The 12,842-nt window shown below is 38.8% G+C and overlaps 1 protein-coding gene across 1 annotated transcript in view; it reads right to left on the bottom strand.

Annotated features, from left to right (window-relative positions):
* The window catches only part of si:dkey-91i10.3 (cytochrome P450), a 19,766-nt gene that overhangs the window by 5,170 nt on the left and 1,754 nt on the right, over positions 1 to 12,842 (bottom strand). Inside the window, exons 2-7 of the mRNA XM_025006969.2 lie at positions 10,438 to 10,628; positions 7,690 to 7,889; positions 3,222 to 3,419; positions 2,439 to 2,602; positions 968 to 1,134; positions 468 to 549 (exon numbers count right to left, since the gene is read on the bottom strand). Of these exons, the coding sequence (XP_024862737.1) occupies positions 468 to 549; positions 968 to 1,134; positions 2,439 to 2,602; positions 3,222 to 3,419; positions 7,690 to 7,889; positions 10,438 to 10,628 (1,002 nt within the window). The remainder of the gene's footprint in view (positions 1 to 467; positions 550 to 967; positions 1,135 to 2,438; positions 2,603 to 3,221; positions 3,420 to 7,689; positions 7,890 to 10,437; positions 10,629 to 12,842) is intronic.

Raw genomic sequence — 12,842 nt, 5'->3', positions numbered from 1 at the left:
TTGCTGCAGTAATACAGGCCAAAGGAGGCCCAACTAAATACTGAGTGCTGTACATGCTCATACTTTTCATGTTCATACTTTTCAGTTGGCCAACATTTCTATAAATCCTTTGTTTTTATTGGTCTTCAGTAATATTCTAATTTTCTGATATGATAAATTTGAGATTTTCATTTGTAATCATCAAAATTAAACAAAATAAACATTTGAAATATATGAGTTTGTATGTAATGTATGAATATAATATACAAGTTTCACTTTTTAAATGGAATTACTGAAATCAATCTACTTTTTCGTGATATTCTAATTTTATGACCAGCACCTGTATATCGTTATCGTGATATAAAATGATCCAGATCGTGATATAGAATTTTTTCCATATCGCCCAGCACTAACTGAAAAGTTGCCGTTTTAACACTTAGTTTGATTAGATGTACTGCAGGTGAGAGGCTTTTTGACGTGTTTTTCACCTGTTTTGGAAAGAGGCAGTCTCCGACGACGATCTCATTTTCAACCGTGACCCGGGCATTTCCTGGCACCACTGGGTACAAGCTGGAAACAGCATAATTCAAAAAATCAACACATTTTTTTAAAAATAAATGTTAACAATGCCTTACTTTTTCATTGCAGTCACTTTGGCTGACATATTCTGTTTCCCAGTATGTTTAAACTATCCCTTTAATCACAGTATACTCATGCATCTGAAATTGTTTATCCAGGAGTTTAAGCAAATCTTAATGTATAACAAGCTGAAAGTCTTATTTCCTTCGTTGACAGAATTACATAACATTTCTCCAGCTTTAATCTTTTGTTCTCTGGTTGCAACTCCTGCACAAAGGTAGGTTTAGCATTTTATCTGCCAAAGAAATGTCCACATTTTGCTCATAAAACGGCATCTTTTATGAGACAGAATTCCCAGTTTTTGTTTTTAATGAAAAAAGAAAAAAAAAAAAGAAAAATCCAAACAAACCGTAGCGTCTCTTTGATGACTGCCTTCAGGTACGGCATGTGAGAGATGTCGTCGCTGTTCGGCACCTTATCTCCAGGACAAACGCTGACTACTTCCTGGTACAGCTGCTCTTGGATCTCGGGCTCCTTCGCCAAGTGGTACAGAGACCAGGAGATGGTGTTTGAGGTCTGCAAGAAAGAGAAACACAAACAACAATGTGCTGAGCAGAATCTAGAAACAAATAAAGGTCAGCAGGAGATAGAGCTCCGTATTACGTGTTCAAGAGATGCAAAAAGCTGTCACAATAAAGTGGGTTGTGCATAAAAAGAGATGTATTACTCAAATATAATGAGCCCGACATGCTTCAGATGACTTTAGCCTACAGAGATGAATATAACTGGACAGTACAGAACTGCAAATTAAGACTGGATCTGTATATATGCAGCATTTCCTCCAGCACAGGCTGATTTTGTATTTAAATGATGATTTAAAGTTTTTTTTGAGATGAGAAACAAAAGATAAATAAAAAAGAGAACTGAAAAGAAGGTCAAAGTCAAATAGAAACAGACAAAAATAGCAATTCCTGCTCAATCCGTGTATGGTTCGTTCTTTGGTTTTTTTCGTTTCAAAATAAAATTGCTAAAACAAAACAAGCATGTTATTTTTTTTTGTTCGTTTTTAAAACGACACATAACTTTTTCAGTTACCAGTAGGTGGCGGTATTGTACACCTTCAGTCTCTTGCCAACCGCCATTAAAATCTACAAGAAGAAGAACTTTTTCAGTTAGCGCTTTAGAATCTACCAGTTTAAAAATGGATAATCGACGCATTTCATTGAGAGCTGATGATCTTACCGTCAACAAGATTTCTTTAATAATCCAAGTAAGTCATTAAATCAGTACATTACCGCCACCTACTGGTAACTGAACAAGTTATGTGCCGGGAGTTCAGGTCTTCATTTCCGGTTCCGCCATAAGGTCTCGTTGAAATAACATCAAAATAAAAGCTTGTCTTTGGTTTAACCATTGCAGTTAAAAAAAAAAAAAACGTACCCCTTTTTTATTTTTGCAATGTCCGTTTTTCTAATTTCGTTTTAAAAACAAAAAAACCCCCCAAAAAACACATGCTTGTTTTGTTTTTGCAATTTTATTTTGAAACAAAAAAACCAAAGAACGAACCATACACGGATTCTGCTCATTAATTGAATTGACTTTTCTTTAAAATTGAAAATCTTTATTCATTTCATTAAAACAAAAATAAATATATATACAATAAACAACAACGAAATATAGATATATAAATCATTAATAAAACGAAAGGCAGCAAAAAGAAGAAAAAAATCTTATAATATCTGCCCCTTTATTCACAACAATGTGTACTGGATAACTAGCATATTTAATTATTTATCTTAAATTATTTATTTAAGAAGTTAAAATAGACGTTTAAAGTCACGAAGTGGGAGCGAGTGTGGAGAGTAAAGGTGAATACTCACTGTGTCGACTCCTGCCAACAGCAGCTCGGTGACGCTGCCCAGGATCTCCGTGACGCTCATCTGGTCACTGAGCAGCAGGTGAGTGAGATACGCTCCCTCCACGTTCCTGTCCAGGTCCACGCTCTGCTGGATCTCCTCCATTTTCTTATTTACCAGCCGCTCGGCTGAGAGACACAACACATTTCTTTCAGGGGACAAGAGTCGACTCTTTATCCCACTAGATGGGGACAAAGCGACTCGGAGAGAGGACCCGGCTCACTCCTGATGTGGGTTAGGGTCAGAGGGACCTGAGCGGCGGACTTTGTTTTCTGACGGAGCCATAAGTCTGTTAACCTTGAAATGATTTGATAATGTAACTGGAAACACGGCTGTGGAATCTAAACTCCAGTAACGGTGTTGGGACAGTAGATTTATAACAGGAAGTGCTGCAGAAACAGTTCACTACTCTGTTGAACACTGCTTTTTTTACTTATTTTATTATTATGGCTTTTTTTGGGCAAGTTACTTTCCAATTACTGCATATTATTAGTCAACAATCTTTACATGTTTCTACAATTAAGTTTTTTTCCAATTTCAAAGGCATGATGACATGTTTAGGCTTTGGGAATTTGACCTCTAAATGACTCAGTTTCTTTTTAATTTACCCTACAAAGAAAATAATTAAACTCTAATTTTTCATTTTCTCTGTTTTAAAAGTAAATCTTGTTCACAAAACCAAAGCTAATAGTGATTTTTCATAAAATCCTGTTAATAAATATAACCATAAAAAACAAAGCTGCTCACCGACTTTAAAGAGATGATCCCACGTGGAGACAAACTGTTTCCAGAAGGGCAGGTAGGGCCAGAGGGACTTGGGGAAAAGGACGACGATGGGAGAGAGCCGGAACATTTCCCCGACCGAGAAGATAAACTTTTCGGTCTCCTCGGGTACCACTTCGTTCATGCAGCCCATACGGGTCTCAAACAGAACCGAGCAGATGCCTGGAGATCAATAAAAATAAAAAAAATAAAAAAAACAAGCAATCAGCCTTCATTAAAATTAATTTTAATACAATTAAAATAACAACAAATGTGACTCAGAGTAGCTAAGAGTAAAAGGGATTTTTGACATCAGGGCTTAAAAAAAACTATCGGCTGTCGTTCATTTTAATGAGCGCCTGCTGTTATGATAGACTGGACTTTATTCTATACCGGTTTCAAAAATGTCCACATTAAAGCAGTTGCTAAAAATGACAAGAACAGTAGGATTTAGTGACATCTAGTGGGGAATCTGCAGGTTGCAACGGAGTGAAGACACCCTCATTGTTTCTGTGTAAGAAAACCAGTGGTTATTTTCAAAAACTGGAAAGGAAAAAGTAGTAGAAAAGTTTTAGAGACAAATTTTAGTTTCTCTCTTATGGGCTAACACAACAAAGCAACTTGATCATCTCTTGAACTTTATTTGCATTTCTTAATTGTGATGTTTGAGTTCCAGTTCAGAAATATCCACTCAAAGACTTTCTGAAGCTGAGGTTCTGAAGTGTGCCTGAAAATCCAACGAAGCTGCTTTACAGATTAAAAAGTAGTAATAGCTGCAGTTTATTTGCACTTCTGTCAATTTTTATCTCAATAAATCAGTTAGCTGATCTCTACAAGCTTAAGTTATGAACATGTTGATACAGTGTCTAACAAAGCACTGCATTAAATTATTATACTACTATAATACTTGTTCCCCTGACCCCTGAGTACAACAAGTAGTAAATCCTCCTGGTTCTCTGACTTGTTTCTGGAACCTGGTTAAGTTGGACCTGATGTAATTTCCAGATTCAAGCTCTGACTCCTGTAGTAAATGGAACACAGCGTTTTCTGGAGAAGGACTTGTTTTATTTGGCTCACTGTGAGGTTAAAAACCACACCATGTTCTCAGGACTTCAGCGTCACCTTTATCCAGTCTTAGCCATTAAGTAAACCTAAACCCTTTCTCGGTGCTGGACAGTGTGACCTCCAACTAAACTGGAAAAATAGTTAGTATTTTCCAACAATCTTGGATTTTTTTGAATACATTTTCAGAGTATTTGTCAAACGGTGGTGTTAGAAAGAATAGCTTGACATTTTCGGGGCAGGTTTCACTGCTGGCAGCCGGCAGGTACTGGGAATATTCTGCCTAAATGTTTGGAAACAGGAACATGCTAATCTGGCTCTGTTTTGGATTGGAGCCTCTTTACATTGTACCACTGATGTTTCCCAGCACAGTTTGGATACTGACTCGACAAACAAGATAAGGTGTTTGCAAGAGCTGAAAGAGGAAAAGGTGCCAGCAGACGGGTTTGCTATCTTTGGACACAGCTGGTTGGTGCTCGATAATATGAACATGTTGTAGTAACAGTATTATGTAACCCCACAGATTGCCCCCAGTCTGCCCCTTATGATAACAACAAAAGGAAAGAAAAGAGCATTCTTCTTCTTTTTCTTTCAGCTGTTCCCTTTTCAGGGGTCACCACAGCGAGTCATCCTCCTCCATCTGACTCTGTCTTCTGTGTCCTCTGTCCTCACTCCAACTACCTCCATGTCCTCTCTAACTACATCCATGTATCTCTTCTCTGTCTTTTTCCTGGCAGCTGCATCTCTAACATCCTTCTACCAATATACCCACTGTCCCTCCTCTGCACATGTCCAAACCATCTCAGTCTGGCCTCTCCAGGACTTCTCAGCTCTGTTGTCCTACTGATTGACACTAATGTTGGCTGCAGCACATACAGGACATGAAGACAACTCTCACCATATGAAGCTGTTAAAGGTGGACGATTTATTGGGCAATAATGCTTTAAATGTTAGCCTTAAGTGGTGCCTTCATCTCTTTAATTATAGGGGTGATTTAAAATATTTTTTGCTTGTTTATTTTCTACAAGAGAAGTATGTAGTTCTTTCTAATATTTTGAATTCTTTCTTGGCACTGATTTCTTCACTTGTTGGTTAATGCTGCCCTCTTGTGGACTCATGTTGCACTACAGGCGTGTTCAATTTTACATTACCTCATGAACAACGTGTGTGTCCACAGGGGTACACTAGTTTTCAGTAAATAGCAAGTAGAGATAGTGTGGGGGTGAAATGGTTTAGTGTATTACAATTAATTGTGTAAACCAACGCAAAACTCCAACAGCTGAGTCATTCTTCAGCTTCCTGAAGGACGAGAAAGTTTGATGGATGTGGTTAGTTTATCTCCTGGTGAAAATTACAACCCAGAGTCTGGAGACTGACTGTGGAGTGAATGTTTTGAAGATGACCATCTGAAATACAAACTTTCAATTTTAGGAACACCACCTGTCCACCCGGCACTCGCTATCTGACTAGCTCCACCTGCCTCCCGCTGTCTGACCGCCTCCGGCCACCATCATTATTTTAATATTTTATTTATTTTCCCCTTTCAGTTCAAAAAGCCAAGCACCATAATGAGCCCAGCTAGTGCCACTGGCAGCGATGTAAATGTTTATAAAACAATGGTTGCATGAACCACTATTTCTTTTTTTTTTCTTTACACTTGAGTAGTTTCAAGTAGTAATCTCTGGTTTTCACCCCATATAAACTAGCCATTAGCTCATCAATGAGGTCATTCAAAGAGCTTTTCACAACAGGTAAGATATTATTTGTTCATAACCTTTCCACAAAATCTACTTCAAGCGATTTAAACTAAAGCTTTAAATGTTTTTACGTGTTTAATATATATTAAGGTGTATTGTAAACATTACTAATACATAGATAGATTTACATGTATCATATTCTGACACTGTGACATTTTCTGTCTTGTGATAAATTGAAGTAATATACAACAAAACATAAATTAAAAACGATAAAACATTTTGTGAGAAAGGTTATTTCTTCCATAACAATCAGCTGGGTAACTCAGACAAAATACTATGTATTCTCTCTTTTGTGTGTCTGCAGCCCGTTTCAGCTGCTGTAAGGTACACCGTGCTGCTGGTCCAATACTGGACGAGCAGAGTTAAACAACAATACGTGTCAGTATAGTCAATATAAAATTCTAGATTAACCTTTGGACTCGGGGAGGAAACCAAGAGAATAAAGAAATCCTGCTGGGCAACGAGTCGAGTTTTAATGCAGGAACCTTTTTTATTGTGAGGCTACAGTGGTAATGCTGCAGCAAGAAACAGTTACATGTTACAAAAGCACCGCTCACAATAAAAATGATTGATTAAAAACAAATTTTTCTTTTTCTTTCAGCTGAGTCATCGTCCTCCATCTAACTCTGTCTTCTGTGTCCTCTCTAACTGCATCCATATATCTCCTCTCTGTCTTTTTCCTGGCAGCTGCATCTCTAACATCCTTCTACCAATATACCCACTGTCCCTCCTCTGCACATGTCCAAACCATCTCAGTCTGGCCTCTCTAACTTTACCTCCCAGTCGTTCAACCTCTGCTGTACCTCTGATGACTTCAATCCTAATCCTGTCCATCCTTGTCCCTCCCAAGGAGAACCTCAACATCTTCAGCTCTGCCACTTCCAGTTCTGTCTCGTCTTTTTGTCAGTCCCACTGTCTCCAAACCAAACAACATGGCTGCTCCCACAACTGTCTGTAAACCTTTCCTTTGACCTTTGCTGCCACCCTTTTGTCACAAATCACTCTTGAAACTTTTCTCCATCCTGCCTGGACTCTCTTCTTCACCTCTTTACCACACTTCCTGTTTTCCTGAACAGTCGTCCTGCACCTTTGTGACCTCTGCACCTTGTAGCCTCACTGTTCGTACTCTAAGGTCATATTTGTTTTATCATTAAGATACATATTTCCAGTATCCAAGCATTTTTATATCTTGCTCTAGAGAACAGGATGTTTCTGAAATTTTAAGAGAACCTCAACCTGAACCAGAACACTGACAGTTTACTCGGTCAAAGGTACCTACCCACCTATCTACAATGATGATCCGACCTACAAGTTATCTCGTGGTATCTAATCGGCTGTGAAGGCCAAATGAGCGTTACGTCAAAGTTGGCACTCTGTATAGTTGCTATAAAATTCCACCTCCTAAAAGAAATTTGCACTGTAAGAATGAACGAGAAGTGGAGCGAGGTTGACAAGATTTCCAAGTTTGTTCTTCAGATGACCCAAGAAAAGTCCACCTCACTTATCTCTCTTTGTACCCTCAGTTTAGGTGTCATGCGTTTATGTTTTTGTCATTATCCAGTCATATTTAGAGAAAAAGAGCATTCTCAGTGGTATTTTAATAAAATCGAGCCATTTGTTTGCCCCCTGCTCACCTTCAAAAGCAAACTTATAGAGTTCATCGGTCACGTCGTTGACCACGGTTCCCTGTCCGCCGGTGTCCCTCAGCCAGGCCACTCTCCTGATGAAGTCTGTCACCACGTTGTTGATGGTGTCGGAGTACGACGACACGTGCTTGGGCTTCAGCATGCGGGGATTCAAGATGCTGCGGATGCGCTGCCACTTGGCTCCCATCCTGCAAACCGGGATTCATATCAGAAAAGGAGCTTTTACAGAAGAATGCATTAAAGGTATGGGTTAGAGCTCCAAGGCAGTGGGGTTCCGTGTAAAGGTTATGAACAGCTAGAACATTTCTGAAGACACACTTTGAGGGGCGCTAATGCAGCTACAGCCCTAATTTCCATCAGGTTTTTTTCTTGAATAATTATCGAAACTGACAAAATGCCAACATTTTGATATAAGCGTAAACAGAACCAAAATTTTAAAAAAAAGTTAACGCTGCTGCCAGTAATTCTTTAGGGTCGCCGTGGTAACCACACACCTTTGTCTGTCACTCCTTGACAGCACTCTTATTAAGACAGGCAAAGTGGTGATACAGCTAGCTGTTATTTGTGCTGTAAATAATCACACAATTCCAGGTTAATAATCACGTGACACCAAACTAATACCAATGAAAAGGTTTATAAAATAATATTTTGCATAAACTATTATAAATTTTTAGAGACTGGAGTTGTTTTAAGATAGCATCATTTCTCATAATTCTTGGTTTTTCACACTAGCTGTTGGCTTCCAATCTGGTGACGAATTAAAGTCTATTTCTCCAAAACAGAGGTCATTCGAAAAGTTATCTGCAGCAGGTAAGACAACAACTGTTCATAATCTCTCCATAAAACCCCACTTCAAAGGGCCTGAAATACCCTTTTAAATATTGAATCTTTCTTTCCTGTAGTGAATTACTGAAAAAAGGACCTAATCTCTGCAGAGGCTGTGGATTTTAGTTTGAAAAAAAAAAACCACTGAACTTACAATACCAAGACTACACAAATAAAAAAAAACACAGTGGCCTCAAGAGTTTTAAACTAAAACAACCATCCGAGTTTTCCCATACATCTGGGGGGGGGGGGGTTAGGAAGATGTTGGCAAAGTTCAACTGAAGTTCTCTCATAGGGTGCAGATTTCTACAGGAAAATGTGGGCTAGTTGTTTCCTGAAACAAGTCTTCACCATTTGATTTTCACATATCGCACTGATGAAATGTTGTTTATTTTTTTAACTTTAACTGTCTTTCAGTCTAACACCAAACCAACAGTGAATTCATCCTAATAACAGCTCTAATGATGGATCCAAAGCCGAATTTGTCTTCTGTGCGACAGAGCTCCACACACCACCACGAATCATTCGAATGTGAAAACTGCTCCCAATATTTATGGAAAAACTAAAGCAAGTGGCTGTTTTACAGAATCCCCAAGGCTTTCTTGAAAATGGAATATATAATTAAGAGCTTACTGTAACGTGTTGCTATTAGAAAGCAAAAGCCTGGTGGTTACAGGATACACAGAGCAGCCGGAAAAATACGCTTTACTTATTTGTAAGGGGATTTGTTGCCAATAAGGGAGCAAAGCCTTTCTTTTCTATACAAGTTATTACACCATAAGAAGCGGTTTCCTGAGCATACTCAAGTCAGAAAAGAGGAGAAGACAGTGTCAAAACCTGCTGCTTCAGGGTTTCATAACTCAGTAACCATGAGAACTGCTGCCAGACAGAAGTGACTGAATACCAGTTATTAAAATGAATCTTTTTATTTCCGTGCTTTGTGAATTGTGAAGCAGCTGATGACACCTATGCTCATCATCTTCATCAACATCATCATTTATTTATAAAGCGCTTTAAAAACAAAAGTGCTGTACACGTATAACAACACTAAAAGGAAACAATAATAATATAAAACAATAAGAGAAGTACAAGATTTACATAATTGGCAATGAATTCATAAAACAACAACAGCTGGCCTAATGTTCGCGCTCACTGGAATTATACAGCTGTGTAAAAATTTAAGTTTTTAAATGAGACTTAAAATCATTTAAAGATCCAGCAGAGCTCACAGACAAAGGGAGAATATTCCAGAGCTGAGGACCTGCAACTAAAAAAACTCTGTCTCCCCTGGTCACAAACCGAGTTCTAAGAATAACTAAGAGCTTCTGATCTGTAGATCTTAGAGATCTACTTGGAATGTGTGGTTGTAAAAGCTCAGTAAGATAAAACGGTGCCAGACCATTTAAACATTTAAAAACTAAAAACTAAATCTTCAAGACAATTCCAAATGAAACAGGCAGCCAGCGGAGGGAAAACAAAAACGGGGTGATATGTTCACGTCGTTTAGTCCCCGTTAGTAGACGGGCAGCTGAATCCTGAACCAGCTGTAGACGACTGGCCCAGCCCACAATAAAGAGAGTTGCAGTAGTCCAATCTAGAAGTGATAAAAGCATGAATAACCCTCTCAAGGACACTGTGAGGGAGATAATCCTTGACTTTACTTATAAACCTCACATGATAAAAGCTAGACTGTACTACTGCACTGACGTGTTTGTGAAAGTAGTGATACAAAGTGCGGTGCTCTAACGCTGCCTCAGGGATGCACCAAAAACGGGAAACAAGGCGTTTTCCCCAATCGAACAAAGCTGTGATGCATGTGGCGTTTTCGTTTAAACGCGGCTTTTGGAAACGTACAGCCTAACAGAAAAGTGCGTGCAAAGCTGAAGCTCTGTGGGGACGGGTCGCACTCACTCTGTTAGGGGTCCGTGGGCCTGGTTCCTGAGCTCTCTGTAGCCCCTCCAGTGGGGCATGTCGGTCCGGACCGGGTGTCTCCCCTCCTGCCTCAGAACCTGCTCGATCAGCTCAGCGCTGGCCACGTTCACCACAACCAAAGGGCCGTATTTAGACTTCCATAAGGGGCCGTAGATCTTCTTGTGCTCGATCTGTGAGCAAAGAATAGTGGGTAAAAGGTGAACTGCAATCAAATCTCATAAAATTGACATTTAATGAATGTTATTTAGTCAAACACATCCACACAACATTGCAGGGACCCATTTTTTTTCTGACCTAAAACTTAAATAAACTGTTTTTAAGCGTTCTAGTCAATAATTTCTAAAGTGGGTGATTTGTGGCGCAGAGTTCAGTCCTGGGTTCATGGCGTGCGCTGTGGTCCGGCTGGCCAAGAACAACGCTACTGTCCATTTGTTTACTTGTGGAAATGGAAGAAGAAGCATTTTTTGAACACAAAGAAATGCCAGAAGACTTTGCGGGAGTAATGGATATACAACCATACCAGTATGAACCTGAACCAACAGCTGAATCTCCAGAATCAGATGAAAACTCTTCAGATTCAGATTCTGAAGATCACAAGGACCATCATGGCCGACAAAACAATGCGCATAACGACCGAGTTGGGAACGTGGAATAGTACGAACCGATTACACCCAGATTGTTGTCATGACATCAGCACACGACACAGCAAATAGTTGGGACCGCTGCTGGCAAAAGGTCCTGTTTTTTTGGCATGAAGCCAGTCCACCTCAGTAACGAGGGTCAGAGCGATTCTTCTCTTTTGAAGTGATCCAAACCAGAGTTCTGATACTAATTCCCACTTTGGAATTTAAGGATCCAAATCTGAGGAAGGTTTTTATATTCTGGGAAACCAAAAACTGAAACTCTAGTGGTATTTTCTGGCAGGTTCGAACAAATAATTCCAACATACTGAACTATGTTGTACCGGTGTTAATCCAAGCTCTTACAGTCATTTTTGAAGCAGTGTTCTGTCAGATAGTTATCGATAGTTAGTACCTTATCAGCCGTGACATCAGTCATGGAGCATTGAGTGTGGAGAAAGGGGGTGAAATGTTTTTCCACATAGGCTAGAAGCTAGCCAAGTTTTATATCATTTATCAGAGTTAGAAAACAAGCCTTTCTCAAAAGAGACATAAGCGTGGGAAAGAATGTTAGGTGGGCTGTTGTTTGGTGAGTGTATACAGACTGTTTCTGCCATGGGTGCTTTATGACTGTCAGCTGATAAAGTGTCAACTTCTTCACAGGGCAACACTTCAAAAATGGCTTGACGACGCCTTTAACTGTGGCTAATAACTAAGAGCCCAGCTCGATCCATCAATAAACATCTAAACGTAATCCTTTCATTTGAAAAACTGCTACATAGTTCACCTGCATCTATCCATAAAGAGTTCCCCTTTTTTTTCTTTTCATTTTTAAATTCCATATAATTTCAACTCAAATCAACTCAGATCTTCTCTCAGTGTCTGAGTCTTTTTTTTTTTGACTCCAACACCATGTTTGCACAGTGAGTTTATTATTTGTATGCTTATGTCAAATTTATTGGCTATAGAAAGGGTTATTCCTCTAGTTAAGTGTTTTATTGGCTTTAAAATGCATCCTGTGAGGATAATAAACTATAATATACCATAATAAACTTTTCTTAAATACTGCTGTTTTATTTCAGTTTATTTAAGAATGCATTCACTGTAAAAAATTGCCTGGACAAAACTTTTTTTTTTTGATCAGACACACTCCTTTCACAACAGCAGTGCAAAACTGATTATCTTTGTAGTTCATTTTATTTTATTTAGGCCTTCATACAGCATGACTCTGAGCTGAACGAAGTCGTTAGGTAGTTCTGAATGGTGTTTTAAAACAGTAAAGATAGGGTGTGTTACAACCAAAACAAACTCCAGAAGCTGGCAGCCATAAGAAAAAGTCAACACTGTGAGGACTGTTGTTAAAAATGACCTGCCCTGCTCATCTGAGCTATTTTTTTGTAATTAATGTGAATGCAACAGTCTGTTAACAGATATTTGCCAACACTTACTTAACCTGGAAAACACTAAACACAAATGTCCCACTTCTCCAAGCTTCCAAAACCATGTAGGCACTAAAAAAACACCTCATTACCTCTAATAAATATAGTAAAGCTGCTTCTCATTTCTAATATTAGTATTAGGATGTATTAATATTGGTTGACAGTCATTTTTATTTAGCCATGCTGACATTTTTTTTTCCTAAAACAGACAAAATAAGTGGGAATAAAAAGGAAGTTTTTGTGCTGCTTGCTTTGATGAGGCGTGCTCCTAATTTAATAAACTTTAATAAACAGTGTGAGCCACACAGTGACAGGGTTTAATGTG

This window comes from Kryptolebias marmoratus, linkage group LG6 (genome assembly GCF_001649575.2).
Source record: "Kryptolebias marmoratus isolate JLee-2015 linkage group LG6, ASM164957v2, whole genome shotgun sequence".
NCBI classification, from domain to species: Eukaryota; Metazoa; Chordata; class Actinopteri; order Cyprinodontiformes; family Rivulidae; genus Kryptolebias; species Kryptolebias marmoratus.
Note: the sequence above shows the minus strand (reverse complement) of the source record. Positions and strands in the feature narration are given on the sequence as shown.